Consider the following 17,450-nt stretch of genomic DNA (forward strand, 5'->3'; position numbering starts at 1 on the left):
CAACTAAACTCATATGTGAACTGTAGAACGAGATTGCAAACGCAAAGTCCCAACACAGGTAAATGGTTAGCTTCAGTTTATTCACTGCAGAAAGAACATGTTAGTTTCATGAACGAGATAAATACAGAAAGGTCAAGAGGAGCACCCAGTGTAGCAGCTGACACCCCCGGCTCTCCACACGGGTACTCCTGCAGGAGTACGCAGGGTGATCTCAGCCAGCTTCCCCTGTTCTTGCTCCAAGATGTCTTCTAAAGTGAAGGAGAGAGAAAAACCTAACAAAATGCAACTGTGACATAGAATAGTTGTACTAGACCCTAATAGGTGGGGTTTATTTTTTCTTTAGCTTTAATGCTGGCAAGTATAGTGCGATTGCCTCATTAGGATATGAATATTTAAGTCAGAGGTTGTGTTAATGCTTCATTATTACTTATTGCACATGATACAAGGGTAGAAAGTTTTGTTCCTGCTGCAAAGAGGATATGAATTAAAGAAAGATTGCCCTAAATTACAGCCGTGAACAAAGCTGCAGTATCCCCTCCAATGGCTTCGTTTATGTGACTAGTGCTGAGTGATTAAATTGTGCTAAAACAGCCCCTAATTTAGACCAATCTTTCTCATTGGTTTTTTTCCTGCAGAACATTGCTAGGGTCAGGAGGATTTAGTGACGAGATAGTGGACCTGAACTCCAGCAGCCATGTCTATGAACACAGAACTCATTATGCCTCATCTGCCCCTAGGACAACGCGGTTCTCACCCACACACAGTGTTCCAAAAACAGAGCGGAGTTTCTACGACGCTGTGCCACTATAAATGTGGCATAAGTTAAAGTCTGCTTTGACATTGTCCTTCAGCGTTACAATGCAATCTAAATAAAATACTGAATGGTTTTAACTTGCAAGGACAATGGATGGCACTTCTAGGTAAAGAAAGGTTATATACATGCGTTACCACCCACCTTTAGTGCAAATCGAAATGGGTTAACAGCTCCCTGGTCTGGTGCTATACTGCTCTCTGCAACGCAGACATTCCTCAGAGTTGCACATTTAAAAAGTGTACACAGGAACCTACCAGAGTGGGGATAGAGAATCCCGCTAGTACTCACAGTGAAGAGCTTACGAGCGAGTTTTGAGCAGCTTCAGACAAACAGCCTGGAGCTCGTTTCTCAAAACCAACACAATTTAACAATTTAAAAAAGAGAGAAAAAATGTTTTCACTACCTACCTCCTAGTTCTGCAAACACGGTTAACACGTAAACTGAAACTGATGCGGGTTGTGTTAACGCGGAAAAGGGATACTTCAGCTCTTTATTGGAAAGATTCGTTATACAAATTTCACCACCACTAAGATGCACAATAAAAATACAAAACACAGGTCACAGACTGAATCTCAGTATCAACAGTTAATAAATACAGTTAGATACTTCTATATTAGCCTAATATCTTTACATTGTCACCAGAGAGACAATCAAAGTATGAGATACAGAACACAGATACCATCAGAGAGGGATTATTGCTTACGTTAGCAAGCAGCAAATAAGGGCACAGGATTCTGAACTGAAGAGAACTACTTCCTATCACCAGTGGCGTTAAGAGAAAACACTGCATTTCACAAAGCACTGCTTTTTGTCTAGGGTGTAGAATCAAGAGCAGCATATATCAGACCAATAACCACTACTTTAATATTATAGAACTTTAAAGGACTTACCTTACAAATGGTTCCTATCTACTCTATAAATACGCATTTAGTGAAGAAATGAACACTTGCTATCTATACAATGTTTTTACCTGACCACACAGGAACTATGATGGTAGATTTTTTTTTTCTCCTAGCAAGATAAATGGTATGAGTTGCAGAATTATCACTTATGAATCCACACCTAAAAAGCTAGATCCTTCCCAAAACAGCAGACATGCAGCCCAGTGCTAACTACTCCTGCAGACTGGGAAGAAGTTTATCATCCATAACGGGTTTCCATTCTAATTTACTCGCACAGAGAATTGCACTTACACCACCTCTCTCTCCAAAACGCGACAGTCAGCTAGAAGATGGACTTTCAAAGCGTCATTATTACTGTGAATAATTTAAAACAAAGGCACCGCAGAGATGCCCTGGAGTTGCATATTTTACCATTTCGTGGTTTCTCAAATTTCCTCAGTAAATCTGACTTGGAACATATGCTGCAGCTAAAGAGAACGTTGACAATAGCTAAGGCTTAATAGGATGACAGATAAGAGCCAATGATCCCATAAGATTAAAAAAAAGTCTGAAGAAGATCAAAGGAATCGAAAGCCACACTCCAACTCCTGGTTACTCACAAAGCCTTCTGCTATTCATCAGATTGCTTTTAAAATAGTGCATCAAAGACAGAAGAAGCGGAAATTGGCAGAATTCAAACGTTGCCATCTCATGGTGTTAAATAATCTCCTGACTACTTAATATCAAAATACTTTGCAAATTCTAGCTAAATATTAATACTGGTATTAAGTCGTTACAGCTAAAATGATATGAATCGTATGATAAACGTGTGTGAAGACTGACTTTATTCATACTCTTCCAAATGCCTTACTGTAACAAAGAATAGTCACAGGATGTGTATTTAGTGGGGCTGACGGGAATCATCTGCTTCATTACGTCCCAATTAACTGCTCCCCAATGGGTTTAGCATCACCTCGAGAGCAGGGAAAAGCTGGTGGGTCCTGTTTGTTTCCGAGGTTGGTACATAACGCTCTGCTTCTGAAAATAAGGGCAACTGACATTCCTCAGTTTCCTTTCTGACCCCAGGTTTAACCAAAGCAGAGCTCTGGCTTGTTGGTGAATTCTACCCTCTCCACCAAACCCCAAGCACAGCCCCTGCTCATCCACATCCATGGCATTTCCGTTCGCTTCGGATTGCGCCGGCAGCCCGGCAGCCATTCCTACACCTGCTGGAAAACCCCCAAGTGCAGCAGCACTGCTCCTTGGAGACACAGCGTCCTGCCATCCTTCATGCTGCAACTTTATATTAAATGATGCCTTTGCCTTCTAGAAATTGTCACCAAAACCAAACAGGCTCATCAGATTGCTCATTATCTCTCGCAAGCAGTTCTCTGGTTGGACTGGTTGAGTGACAGTGGAATCGTACTGAACATCTCCACAGACTGGTTTCTTTTAAGACCTGAGATGAAGTTATGGTGGAAAGAGGTTGTCTCGAAGCATTAAGCACAATCATGTTTGATTAAAACTTAATTGAGAACAGCTTCCTAAACTGACAAATGAGAAGAATGCCACTAAAAGCACCAGAAGGATATGGAATCCCCTACACGGCACCTCTAGCCATAGGAAATTATTTTTTTAAAAACTACAAAAACCAGTTTTCTTCATATTCCATATTTTATGTTACATTTAAAAAAAATAGGTAAATTATGAGTCTGTACCTCAGTCGGAGTCTGAGAACAGAGTAGCAGGAGCTTAGTTTGTCCATTCCTAAGTTACCTGGATAAACCCTGTATGGCTTTTAGTCGTCTACCTGCAAAAGTGGATGTCATTTTCTAATTCATCTTAATGCTCGCCTGAAATAAACAGAAAGAAGAACAAAAAAAAAAAAACAACACCCCACACCTTGACTCCTACAGAAACTTCCCCCCACTCTACACAAATTTGGCAGTTCTAACCCAAAATCTTCCTGGACATATTGCTCCACAGACGTACCTCAGGCAGGTTCAGCTTTCTGTGTTTGTAAAGACTGTTCCCTAACGGTGCCTATTCAGGTGAACCGGCGGTTTGGTTTTCACTAGTGAATGTGACTAGATATTGTGGGTGCGGTGGTGGGGTGGCTGCAGCATCGCTCGGGGTGGCACCACCAGCAAACTCGCTTGAGATTGAAACAATGACATTTGTTAATTCCTAGATCTATTTACACATGGTTTGAGCTGTGCAGGGGACTGGAGTACAGTTCGGAAATGCTCACCTTGTTTCGCTTTCTGATGACGCCAGTTTTATTTTGGGAATGTCTATTTTGGGAGCCTGACGGGGGGACACGAGGGAGATGGTTACATTTTACAGCATTGATGAAGGTATGAATCTGGTATACAATTACTTTGTCTTCGCATCAAAAACATGCTCTCGCTGTAAGCGTTATGACTAGCCAGCCTCCACCACGGGGAGCGTCTTACCAACAACCTTGTGCTACCGCGGCCGTGCATGGGCAAGGACAGACTCGATCCTTCTCTATGGGAAGGCTCGCGAGCCAAGAGCGGCGTGTGAAACTTTGGCTTGAGCCTGGCTCCTCGTCGCCGTTTCCCGTTACAGAACCGGAAGTGAAAGGACGCCGCTCGTCTTCCCAAGGGTTTGAACAGTTCATCTTCCAGCCCGAAGAAGATGGGGGGTAAACCCTTCACCCTGTAGATGCTCTGCCCTGCAGAACCCAAACTCAGAGGAGCGTTGTACTCCCTGGGATCGCTCTGTCCACAGGCGGATGACGTGGTGCGCTCTGGCGATTCGTTCTGCACGGTTAAGCCATTGATGAAATTCGCACTCTTTGGTATGCCAGGACTAAACACTTGAATTGGTGGCAGACATTTGGCACTAGTTTCTGTTTTTGTCAGGTCTAAATACCCTTGATCGTCAAACAGGTTAATGCTGGACCCTATGCTTAAGCTAGTTCTGTCGGTGAAGGAATCCACTCGTCCTTCATACCCTAGGTCTGCAGGTGCTGAGCACTGGTGCTGGGGCCACGGTCGTTTGCAGTCTCCATGGTTCTCCTTATCTTCCCCGCTGTCTTCTTGCCCACCTTGAAAAGAGTTCTCCGTCCAGTCCGACTCTTCACTAACATTGACTGCGGCGTTCATGTCCCTGAGAAATACCACAATGACAGTAATGTTGTCGCTGGAACCGGCATCTCGAGCAGATGCCACTAATTTATGTGCTACCATGCTGCTGTCGCCGTTGTTCTCCTTGAGATGGTCAGCCACCACTTTGACTGCCTCATCGGGATTGACTGTGTCATAGAAGCCATCGCAGGCTAGAATGAGGTAGTCTTCAGAGCCATCGAGTTCAGTGGAGGCAGAGTCTGCATCCCCACAGATGTATGGCTTGTGCTCAGCATCTCCTGTGGAAAAACAACACATGGATACATGAGACTGTGGGTTTGCAGCCACAGCACCTGGAAGCCTTTTATTCACACAGCACAGAGCCAATGACTCTTACCCCAAGTTAAAGCAATTATTTGGAAATTATTCCCTCAAACTGTAGAGGAAAAAAAATTGAGGTCATTGCTCACAGGTCTATCTTCAGTTGCATTTCAAATTTTGATCACTAGAAGATTAAAGTTTTAATTAAAAGGAAAAGCAAGTCTGAAAAAGAAATGAAAGCCCGTTCTTACCAATCGCTCTGGAGACTGACAGGCTCCCATTCACCCTCCAGGCTCCAAACCAGACCACGCAGCCACCAAGTGCCTCGATGCGCTTCTTCTCATCCTAAACAGCAAGGCAACACAAGAGCTGTTTGGACAGAGCGCTTCCCACTGCCATCGCACTCTGAACGCTTCAATGAACGTTTGGTGTTTTTACAGATACAGCGTGGTGGAGGCTGCAGGCCCCAACAGGTGAGAACAAAGGATTTGCACGCGAACTCGTACCGACTTCCAAACAAAGCAGGATAACTGGAACATGAGCTGCTGCTCCACGAGACACTGGGGAGGCAACACGCAGTGTCCCGGCATCCCACATAAAGCTGATACCTGTCAGCTGCAGCGGTAAACCCTGCCCGCGTGTATCTAAAACCGTTCTCACCTCTCGATCTGGTTTGTGGGGTTTCATCAGTTCCACAGCTTGGCCTCTCCTCACGAGCATAACCTGGGAGTCCCCAAGCCAGGCCACATGCAGCATATTTCCTCGGATGAAAGTCACCACGCCGGTGGTTCCACAACGCAGACTCTGGACAGGGTGAAAAAAAATGCCCCCAGTTTTAAACGAGCTGATAAAAACCATTTCAAAGTGTTCACCTGCTCAGCTCGAGGACAGAACTTGTTGATACTCTAACACGCAGCCTGTTGCCGGGAGGGAACAAGCAGTGCTTCCCTCACTGCTACGGCTGCTCCGTAGCAGCCCCTCAGAGTCACCCTGGCTGAACACAAGCGATTGATTTTGCCCTGTGGCTTCCCTTGCACAGAAATTGTGCTTCAGAAGCTGGGCTCTGCCTGTGATCTGCTCTGCTACCACTTTGCCTTCCTGTGCCCGCTTCCCATCTGTTGATAGTTCCGCGTGCACGTTAATGAACTTGGAGGGAGGTTTATTGGTAAGCAACTTGAGTTCCCTGCACTGAACTCGGCCCTTGTGTAAGTTTAGGAGGCCTAGGAGTCAGTCATCCATTTTTTCTTGCTTTCTGAAGCTAAGAAAAACATGTTTTCTTGAGATGAGGGAAAAAAGTTCACCCCAGGGACTAAATCTAGTTAGCATGTGAACATGGGAACAGCAGCAGCATCCTCCTAAATGAAATGAATGTTGTGTGAAGGGGCAGCTGCCATCCCTACGGAACACCAGGCAGCCCACCAGCGGACACCGGCCCTGTGGACGGTGCTGACCCTGCTGAGCCTGTGCTCAGCCCAGCACTGGGCGCACCCCTGCTGACAAGGACAGAATTTATAGATCAATGCTTTCAGAGTCAGGCCCAGGTAACTCAATCACCTCTCTGGCTGCCTTCTGGACAAAGCGCTCGTCGGTCACCCGGAAAGCTCGGCACAGCGCCTCTGCCGGGTCGTGCTGAAACATCTCCTGGTGGACCATGTTCACGTGGAGATGGATGGAGGCGTAGATGGCAGCATCCACTCCCCCGTGACCATCAAACACTGCAAAATACGCTTGCTGCTCTTGGTCCTGTCAATGGAAACACATTGAGAAAACAGCTTAGGAGAAGGCAATGCAAACAGCTAACTGGATTGTCTCAAAGCTTTGAACTGGAGATTTGTGCTGTCCTCATTAAATTGCACTTAGAGGCAGAGTCTGCCCTGGGAAAACAAACCACTCACACCATCTTTACTTGCATCAATGGGAAATTTCCATGTTATTGCTGGTGAATTCTACCTGCAAACTGCAAGAGCTGTCCTGGAAGAATCACTCCCATAGCTCTCAGTGCTCCTTATGTTCCATTTGTTACAATTCAGCCACTCAACTCAAATAGAAAGTGCCATTCTCATCAAATTGTGCAGAAGTTTTTGTGACTGCAAAAGCCACAGAGAGAGAAGAACGTCCAATACAGTTTGCATGAAGTCTACATCAAGACTAGAATCCACCAGGGATAAAATGCCAGTACAGTTAAAATGTGAAGCCAGCCAGCCTCTGCTTTCATTCTTCTTTTTTTTTTTTTAATCTAATCCATATCCCCTTAGATGCCTGTTTAAAAAAAAAAACCTATGTATTCTCTCATCAGATAATTTCGATTACATTCACAAATCAAATCCAGCAAAATCACTCATCTTCAAGTCAGTTTTCTCAGCTTCTCCTTATCTGCTCAAACAGAGAAAATGCTGTACCAAGAGACATCGACTCCTGTGCCTGTTCAGACATACAACACACCAACCCACTGTCAGCGCCAATTCAACCTTGACAGCCACCTCAATGACTGGAATATTTGTACATTGTAATTTTTAAGTAATGGGCTCCAACACAAATTGGAATAAGAAAGCTGACAATTGACAGGCAAAGGAAACATCTGCCTCTGTTTGCACTAATAGCATTTGAAGGCAAGAATGTGGATGGGGCAGAAGATGGTTATTAAAGTGACAGGATGTAATAAAGAATCAATTATGCAGCAATCTGATCCTAAAGGTAAAATTATTGCCACTTTCTTCTATTTGCTATTCTTCAGTGTCCAGTTTTGTTTCTGAAGGAAGAGCAAGCACTAGTGTTTGGCTGATGGCCACGGAAAGAAGTCAGCGGAGGGCAGTCTGGCCCCAGTTCCACCAAACTACTCATGCTGCTAGATTCTTGTGCGTCCTGCACCCTGTTCTCCTCTAAGGTTTGTGTTTGGGGCTTGGGGGGCTTCTTTTGTTGGTTTTTGGGCTTTTTGGGGTTTTTTTTGTTTTGGGTTTTTTTTAACTTTCTTTCCTTATTCTTGCTTTTGGCTTCTTCCTCCCAAGAGAAAGGGTAGAAAGGCAGCACAGACCCACCCCTGCTGACAGTGGGCATCAGCGATGAACTGGAAGCTGACCCGCTTCCTGGTTTCCATTGGCAATCCTCTTCTACACCTGGGCATCTTCAGCCAAAGAGAGGCTCCCACCCTCATCTGTCCCATGGCACTACAGCGGGGCTGCGTTCTGCACGATGGCAGGTCAGCCCGCCAGCCGCTGCACGAGTGGCCGCAGATACAAACTGTGCTTAGGTAGGTGACATTCCCCCAGCTGTGAAAACCGCCCTTTTATTCTAGATACCCTGCGTAGAAACTGCATGTAACAGCAGCAGAAGGCTGCCTAATTTCCCCAAGAATGGACAGCGCGTTTAGCATATGCATTTGTCTTCTGCAAGATCTGTGTTTACCTCAAGGTTGAAGAGCATGTTGAAGTCTGGGATGCAGACGTGCTTGTCTTCCATCTTCCTGCGCATGTTCTTGATGGCATGGATGGATGTCTCGTAGTAGCGGTGGGGCTTCGGCTGCAGTGGGAAGTCTTTCACCCAGCTGCTGCAGATCTCGTGCAGTTTGCTAAAAACCACGCGGGCTAGCTTCACTGTCTCGATCTCTGGGGAAGGCAGAAACCACAAATGAAAGGATGAGAGTGTTATTAAGTGAGAATTTTTTTCTTGCATACATTACAAAGATGAAACAAAACCATTTTAGCCAAGCAGTTGGAATGGATGTCAGCAGGGATACTCTGGGCTCTGATGCATAAAAAGAGGAAGCCAAACTCACCATAATCAGCATTCATCAGTAAGCAGCTCATTGTTTGTCTTTTTAACTTAGGCATTCCCCTGTGCCTTTGGGGAACTCATTTGCCGCATCAGGAAAAACGAAAAGTATGTTTCCCTCGGCACTCGATCCCCCGTGTCGCTCTGCACAGGCCGGTGCAGCTGTGCCACAGCGGTTCTGCCGGGGACTGCGCTGCGGCACATAGCATCACGCACGAAACCCACGACCCACTGCAGTGACGTACTGGTTTTAGACCAAACTGTCTGTTCCAAACTGCACTTCACTGCAGACCTGAGGCGATGCAGTGGCAGGTAACCTGCAGAAATTCACAGTGTCCCTTGGGGCTGCTTTGGCGGCGTACACGTTCAGTGGTGTACGCAGTCAGGTGCCTTCTTAGTTTCGTGATGTTATTTCCAGATTCCTGACTAGACAGTGTGTCACAGAAATCTGTGTGAGCAAATGAGAAAACCATAAAGGTCTGAAATTTAAGAAAATGCTGAGCGGGAGCTCTTGAGAAATAGTAATTTTAAAGTGTGAAAACTCAGGCACTTGACAATTGTTCTGAAGTTCAGGGGAAGAAAACAGGAAGTAAACACCAGAGCTGAACACATCAAAATCTCTTTGTTCATGATCAGTCACTAAAGCCAGAGATCTTCAAAGCGAAACAGCAGCAATGCCTGAGCATCAATCACGCCCGGAGGAGGAACGGCTCAAATACAGGGAGCAGAGGGGAGAGTTCCAGCGTCTCTCAGTTCACAGAGAATCCACGAAGAACCCAAAAGCAGCGTTTACTGATTTCCGTGCTAGGTCCACACAAGACGTGGGCTATGGTGATCAGGGGGCCAAGGTCATATATTTGAAGAGGGAACACATACAGCCTGACGTGTCCAAATCATATTTCCCAGCAGTGAACCCCACAGACTTGCTTTTCCCTTTTTTCCCACCGGGCACGAGGGAAGGGCGATGGTGTCTGTTTCACTGGCACGTGGGTGTTACACTTCCAGTGTCACTCTGAAGGAGGAACGGAGTAAACCCATCGGCTGTGCTGGGATAATGAACACCCTTCCCCAGCGGGGAGCACGCGTAGCGTCAGCATCATCAATAATTGCTCTTGAGGTCAAAACCAGAGAAGGGCCCACAACAGTCAAACCACCCCCTCGCAGCTGTAAATTACTCATCAATTGTTAATGTTCAGCGCTGAGCCAGAGCTGACTCAGCTGTCATCGTGGTTGTGTCATGGAGAATTTCATTTCCCTCCTGCTGCTCCAAAATCCCCAGTGATGGAAGTAGTGCTTAATTGTACTGCAGCTAGTCGGAAATCCAGCTCAGGCATTATTGTTTCCAAAGGCAACTGACTTCTTTTAGGGCAAAATCAAGGTAGAAAGAATCCCATTAATCAGATTCTGCTTTTTAGTACCTAGATTTTAAGACATTTCTTGGAAATATGGACAGTGTGACAACTGGAATCAGTACCCGGGTTTGCAGACACATTATCAAGCCAATGACCAAGGTTTTCTGAATCTAATAACTCCCGTTTTGGACTAGTCACCAACCTCTTTGTGTCTTGGCTATAGCAATCCCGTCTCCTAGTACCTGGAAAGACTGGGCAACGGGACTTTGTGAAGGCTCCTGGATATTTTAGATACCTCCACCGTGGAACGCGGTCCTACTATCCAGCCACCTTTGGTGGTTCCTTAAGAATGCTGAACCCCCCTGTGACTGTCTTCCTCCAAGAAAAAGAAAACTCAACCTTCTTAACCTTGACCTTTCAAAAGGAAATCAAACATCTTTCCATTCTCATGGAAGCTCTCTTGCTCCTCTCAGGTTCAACTGGAAGAGAAGAATCAGTCATGGCCTATGACTTAGATTCTGTTCTTGATATGCAAAGACATATGGTCACCCTGAATATGTCAGGCCCATATTCTTCCATTCCTACATTTGTGGGCTCAAGACAGTTTTTCTTCTTTTAAGATTAGCATTCTTCTTCCATGAAGCTTCTAATTTCCCTTCCGCCAGTCCTAGGCATACAGTGTGATTTGTCATGTTGCACTGCTCTGACTGAAATGTGTCACTAAGGAAATTTGGAATCATTTTTTCTTCTACCAAATTCAAACTTGAGGCAAATCAGGTGAATGTCTCCTTGTATTATGCAGAGTAAAAATCTTTATGGGTTCATAAGAAAACTGACATAAAATTGCGTATCACAACCAACCAGCTAGATTCAGCTGGGTTTCCCATTCTGCAGCAGTCCGAAGATCTTTAGGATAAACAGGGAACTCTGAGCACAAGACTTCAAGATGTAGAAATTCTGTTTTCATCACCTGCTACAGTTCCCTTTGTTTTCTTTCAAAGCATGGACGTCTCCCTGTATGGTACCAGGTCGGGCACTCGTCAGTCCCAGGTTTCTCAAAGGACTCCCACCAAGCAGGTTCGCGAGAATGGAGTTGCTGACCTTTCGCAGTGAAATCTCCTTCAGTCCTGCACGAATCCTCCTAGTTTTGTTATGGCTTTCATAGCCAAACCTTTCATCACTTGAGCTAATGCTCTGTTTCAAAAATTATTATTTATGGTACATTATTTGAAATTGCAGTATTCATGTGAACCCACTCCTTTACTACAGTCCAGAAGATGTTCTCTCTCTTCCTCTCCCTCTTTATCTTCCTATTTTAACACTTAACGTGGCATCTGTAAAGGTGTATTTTATTTTCAAGTACCTTCATTATGACAACTCACCTCAACATGCTGCATCTGGAGTCATATTTTTAGTGCCTGCTGTAGCCCATACACATATCAATCTATGTTTGTATCTGTGTATTATGGATTTAGTTATATTTAAATGGCAATTTCTGGAGATGTGAGGGGTTTGTGTTTTGTTTTTTTTTCCTTTTTTCTTTTTTTGTTGGACTCCTTAGATATTCTGTGTGGAGGCTTAGTCAGCATTTCCTTGGAGACTGTCAAATATTTATGCAAGTCTCAGAGATCTCAATTTGAAATTAATGAAGGCTGCTCAGCCAGAACAATGACAAATCTATTCCATTTACCTGCTCAGCAGGAGGAGGCAGCAATACCTACGAAAATGGAACCCATAGCCTGTTTTTCTTTTGCTCAGGTTTCCAAAGGCCCCTGAGAAATACACCAGAATCTTCTTTTTTGAAGAGCCAGATTTGTATATCCTACTTATCCCCAAAATAATTTACTTTTTTTTTTTTAAAATCAAAAAAGGCAGGAATGGACAAAGTGGTTTGGTGACTGTGTTTTCAAGATCAAATGACAGAATTCCTCTCAGTACCTGTGAGAAACATTGTTCTTCATTGTAATGAGCACCCCAGAAAGCTTTGGGTAAGAAATCACCTCTATTGGGAGCGGTGGTGAATTCTCAATTAATCTTTTTACATCAATACTCCTTTACAAGAAATCTAGTCCAACCTCATTTAACTGGTAGAAGGAACTAATTTGAGAAAAACTTAGTACCATTCCAGTGGTCAGGCTAGATGGATCACTGAAGTCAATGCTGACTTTAAAAATCTATTAATTACCTGCAAAAGTGTTCCAGTATACCGTGTAAATGGAAGATCCACACCATGTAAAATTTTACATTATCGTGCCCAGATATACTTACGTATGATCCCATCTGCGTTGTCCACGTGCTTTGGTAAGTAGTGTGCTGAAAGATCACTCTGAAGGACTTCATCTGAAGTTGCTCTAGCTAAAGCAGCAGCCAAAAATGAAGGGCAATTACTGGAAAAGAAAAGAAGAAGAAAAAAAAAAACAAAACACAAAAAGAAACCCACAAAAACATATTTTCATCTGATTTAGCAAGGTAACTTGCAGTCAGGGAAATATATATACTTTTCTATAAACAAACAGGAATTTAAATGAAGATTTGTAAAACTTTTGATTCTTCTTTGCTAGACAGCACCACAACCCCGCAGCAAGACCTCAGACTCACTATACAGATTTTAGTAACCCTGTTTCACTCTTGCGTTCCCTGTGTTAATGTACCGTTTCGTATCCCCTATTTAAATGCTCTTCCAATCTAGACTCGAACTCCCCTGCAAAGGCTGGCGTGCAGCCCTTGCTCAGTGCACGCTTTCTACATGTGCATCGTACACTTTTATCTTAAGCACGTTCTGTCCCGTTTCTCCTAAGAACTGGATTCCAAAGGATAAGAGAAGCCCTCCCTTTTCAAAGTGTCCGAAAACTCACCAAGGGACGCTGAAAGTTAAGGCAAAACCCCCCAGGAGGTACGACGCTGATGTGCGTGAGGTTCAAAAGCTCCCCCATGAATGGTCTCTATTCAGGGTGAAGTGGCTTTAACTCACTGTAGCTTAATTAAGCCTGATATCTCCCAGGGTTAATTAATCTATAGCAAACCAAGGCCACTTTAATGTACATTGTCTCATTCCAGAGGAGTTTGATACCTCTTAATTGATGCATTTGTATTTCCCATTGGTCTGCCTTAACTCCTCCAGGTGTCTCTTGCTGACACAGCCCGAAATTCCCCGTTTCCGTGGGGGTAACGATGTCCTGTGTAAGACGTGTCTGCCATTGCGGGGCCGAGCAGAGACATACGAGCTAAATTCGGTCTCTGAAGCCATCCATCAACCACAGAATGCTGCAGCAGCCAGCCCGGGCAGCAGGCAGTGAGCACACGTGCTTTGTTAACCGATTTCCTCTGCTTGGGCCCCAGTCTGTGCAGGAGGGCTGGAGAGGGAGCGTTTCCCTGGAAGCATCAGTCCAACCAGATCCAGAGCAGAAAAAACTTCTGCGCACGAAACCACACTCATCAGACATCGTTCTGGAGCCTGAGAAGCACACGGCGACCATCCCTTGCATTCACAGTTGGTTCCCTGCCCAGGAAAGCCAACTGCCACCCTCAACTGGCCCACATGCCGTAGCTTCAGCAGGGAAATCTGAATTCCAGAAAAAAAATCAGATTCGCTACACTTGGGTTTTTTTGAAAAGCCATTTTACCATAAAGTTTTCCAGATTCTTGATACCAAATGCTACTAAAACCCAGTAAGATTATGTCACAAATCTAGAAAATGTACACAAAATAAGTCCTCCAACCCTCATTATTTACTATTCAACATATCTATAAACTATTTAAATATAAAATTTGCAATAAATAGCTCTGTCCAAGTGACACATAGTCACCAGGCAAGCTCTGACCCTTGAAGTTACGCAGAAAGCCACTCGAACCGTGTTACTGCGCCATCAGTAAGAGTATTTCCTAGAATTAGCAGCCGAGTATTCTGCTCACGCAGCACCTCTAAGCCTCAGCAACGTGCGCTAATGAAGCACGACTGCCGGAGGAAATCAGCTGTCTTAGGACTGGCTCTTCCCAGTGCTACGCAGGACCTCTGATCCTATTTACACCCAGCAATGCCGGGCGGTGAGAGTAATTGGCAAGAGGAAAACACACCGGGACCTCCTTCACTTCTGGTGCGCGTAGAAGCTGATTTTCTATCTCGTCTTGTCCACCTTTATTTAGCTCACAAAGAGCAGGTTTTTCACTTCTATTATTCGCTCCAGTACCCCCAAGCGGTGACACTGGTCACTGTTCACGTTACAGGTAATTTCCATGCTACAACGAAAGAGAGAGATTTTGCCCGAGATAGAATAGTTACACCACCGGTTAGCAACACTGTGATGATGGTGTTCTGAAAAAACGCCGGGAAGGATTAAGGTTCATCCTAAATGATGCACAGCAGAGGAATCGTGCTGAAAGCACTCAGAGACGCGAGGCAGGCAGCCCAGGGCTCACCAGCTCAGCGCTGAAACATTTTGGGAAAACCAAATTTGGTTTGTGTCATTTCTAAACAACCCCTCACGAATGTCCACTAATGGGCCAAGAGGGGGAACCTGGTTAAGAACTGAGCCACCAACAGTTGCTAAAATAGAGACTCCAGATACCCCGCAACACAACAAACCTCGGCTCTGCCCGGGCTTGGAGCTGGGGAGGGTCACATCTATGGAGACCCAGAGCCATGAACATTCATACCTGAAATTTTAAATATTATTTTAACTGTAGTGACAGAATGCAAAATGGAAAGGTGCATTTACAGCATATGTCAGAGTATTTCCCTGCTCAGCTCCAAATGGTATTTACGTGCCCCTGCAGCCAATGCTGGCAGTTTCACACTCTTTATCTAGCCAAAGAATGCATTTCCATTACAATACCAAACCTACACAAAATGCTGCTAAAGATGTTATTAGATAAATTAGAGGATTTTAAGTGCTTCCTTCCTGATTCTCTGGCAGCGTGGATGTGTTTAGAACACCCACAGTTGCATTGCAGCAATCCTGGAATAACTCTGCTAAGGTAATAAATCAAGCCTAGAAGTGGGCTGTTTCCATCAATTAAGTTGGAGAAAAACAGTCTGAAGTGGACTTAACTCAGCCCACGTATTATTACGTTACCAGCCTTACCCATAGCTGTGCTCCTGCCTGATAGCATTAAACTGGTGCAGGCTTTACAAACGTCTTCTCTGAGCTATTCCTCTGTGCTCTAAATCGAATAGAAAGTCTTCTACTAAAAAAAAGAGACAGCAAATTTAAAATTCTTATTGGATGAAAGTTCACCATTGGGGTTTGAGTGACTTATCAGTTTTGATGGAAAAGGGAGAGAAAATAAATCAGCTGAAGGCTTTCCTTCTATGTCTGGCCACTCTTTGTCCTAATAATAACAGCTGCCTGCCACAGAATTAATTGCCCTTGACATTTGTTCATCACAAAGCTCCTTATGTAGCCATTATAGGACTCTGCCGTGTAAGCAGGGAAGTGACCAGCTGCAGACAGATGACTTCCTCTTCCTGATTAGCACAAGTCAATATTTACTTCTCTTACTTGGCTCCTGAGAGGGCTTTAGTTGAATTACGTCTCCCCTTCAAGGAAGAGCAGACTGCGCTGGAGTTATTTTTACTGCTTTGAGAATAGATGAGATGTTGCAGTCAAACCACTACCAGGACGCTCTGTTATTGTTACATCAAGACAGATGAAGAACCAGGTCTAGGATCTTTGTTTTCACCACAAAAGGGAACGTTCAGGTGAGCACCTACAGCATCCCACAAAACAGCAAAGCCCCACCGGTGGTCCTCCCCTGTCCTCACAGCTTTTACCCAAAGCAAGCAGCAGCAGACAGGATCCACGGGGACACGGGAGGTGCGTGGAGTCCCGCTGCTGCCGTAACTAAGGATGACCTGTTGGCTCCCTGAAAAGAAATTCTTCTGCCACATTCTAGATGCTCAAATGTTAGTCATTAAGTTATGAGGAACTGAAACTGGGAGGGAAGAGTCTTGTTTAGCAGAGAGCTAGGATGCCTATGTCTCTTCATAGCCACGCCACTCATTCGGTAGCTGGCCTTCGACGAGTCATTTCACCACTCAGACATTTGATTCCTCATCTATAAACAAGGGATATTAATGGTGTTTAATGCTGCAGTGAAGGCTGCAGAAGGCTTAATTCAGTGTTCATAAAATATCCTGAGATTTCTAGATAAGAGCACAACTGAAGGGAAAAATACCAAGATGAGAATGGGAAATATTTTCAGTCTACACAAGATCTAGGGAGCTTTCATACTTTTTTTCTTGCTCCATATTCCCTGTTCTCATGTGCTGCCCGAAGCGCTAAGTGCGATCCAGGAGCTCTGGAGGGGCAGGCTGAGGCTGGTGCAGGCGGCTAACTCGCAGTCATAAATAACTCCACAAAGTAAACACATTTTTAGAAAAGTTGATTAATCTCAAAAGAGTGAAAAAAAATGACAAAAGAAAGACAAAGTTTTTAGAACTGGGTACCGCTGGTGTTCCGGCAGCATTAGCGTTGCTGATGAGAAAATGATGCTACAAGCGCGTTACTGCTCCTGCCCAAAACACACCATCGAGTGCCACCAGTGCGGAAAATCCTCAACGCTGTCACGGTCTGGGGTAACTGATGCGGCATCGCTAACCCAAACAAAGCAGGAAAAATGGTCCAAAACGTACTGGTGCCTTTCAAAGGCCAAAGCAGTCAGTAAATCCCAGCACATACAGTGTTCCTATTACCTCAGGAATCTCCTGACCCTACAGAACAGCAATTGTTTTAGTTAGAATGAAACACGATTTAAATAGAAATGCTATTCAATCTGCTGAAACACAAACCAAATCCACAGGCAAACAGCATAAAGCGTCGTCTATAGTTCCACACAGCAATCCAAGACCAAGAACATGACCTGCGAAGAACCAAGTACAGCACATTCCCGTATCGTTCACTCTGTTAGGAAAGCCCTTGCAGGGATGACAAGCTAACTGCACCCTTTCCAAAAGGCATTACACTAGGGATGCAGTTTGGTAAACACTCCTGTGTTACTGAGGCCTGTTGCAAGTTCTTGTTAGAAAGCAAGTTTTGCAAGATTCAATTTAAGAAAAACCTCGTTTGTCCGCAGCCTGTATTTACAAAACACTCCAAAGTCTCCTGAGACTTCTTCCAGATGGAGCTGCTGATACAGCCCGGAAGCTCTTTGAAGGAGCCTTTAAAGTCTTTATTAGTGAAAGTTCCCATGCTGTGAACCGCAGCAGTAATGAGCAGAGAAATTC

The 17,450-nt window shown here is 44.7% G+C and overlaps 1 protein-coding gene across 1 annotated transcript; it reads right to left on the minus strand.

The window, feature by feature from the left end:
- Positions 1-3,537: 3,537 nt before the first annotated feature.
- On the minus strand, positions 3,538-16,818 carry PPM1E (protein phosphatase, Mg2+/Mn2+ dependent, 1E). Its single transcript, XM_010075108.1, has 8 exons — positions 16,754-16,818; positions 12,497-12,615; positions 8,511-8,710; positions 6,663-6,851; positions 5,769-5,912; positions 5,360-5,453; positions 4,076-5,086; positions 3,538-3,548 (listed from the first exon to the last, which is right to left on the minus strand). The coding sequence occupies exons 1-8, from the start codon at positions 16,816-16,818 to the stop codon at positions 3,538-3,540; spliced, it is 1,833 nt and encodes a 610-aa protein (XP_010073410.1).
- Between the last annotated feature and the right edge of the window lie 632 nt (positions 16,819-17,450).

Source organism: Pterocles gutturalis, unplaced genomic scaffold (genome assembly GCF_000699245.1).
Source record: "Pterocles gutturalis isolate BGI_N339 unplaced genomic scaffold, ASM69924v1 scaffold8292, whole genome shotgun sequence".
Taxonomy (NCBI): domain Eukaryota; kingdom Metazoa; phylum Chordata; class Aves; order Pterocliformes; family Pteroclidae; genus Pterocles; species Pterocles gutturalis.

Excerpts from the sequence above, each read along its gene's own strand:
- PPM1E (XM_010075108.1), bottom strand. The coding sequence starts at position 16,818 with ATGCCGCATCAGTTACCCCAGACCGTGACAGCGTTGAGGATTTTCCGC. Across the intron at positions 5,913-6,662 it reads TCCAGAAGGCAGCCAGAGAG|AGTCTGCGTTGTGGAACCAC; the intron begins GTGATTGAGTTA and ends CACCCTGTCCAG. Across the intron at positions 5,087-5,359 it reads GTCAGTCTCCAGAGCGATTG|GAGATGCTGAGCACAAGCCA; the intron begins GTAAGAACGGGC and ends GTTTTTCCACAG.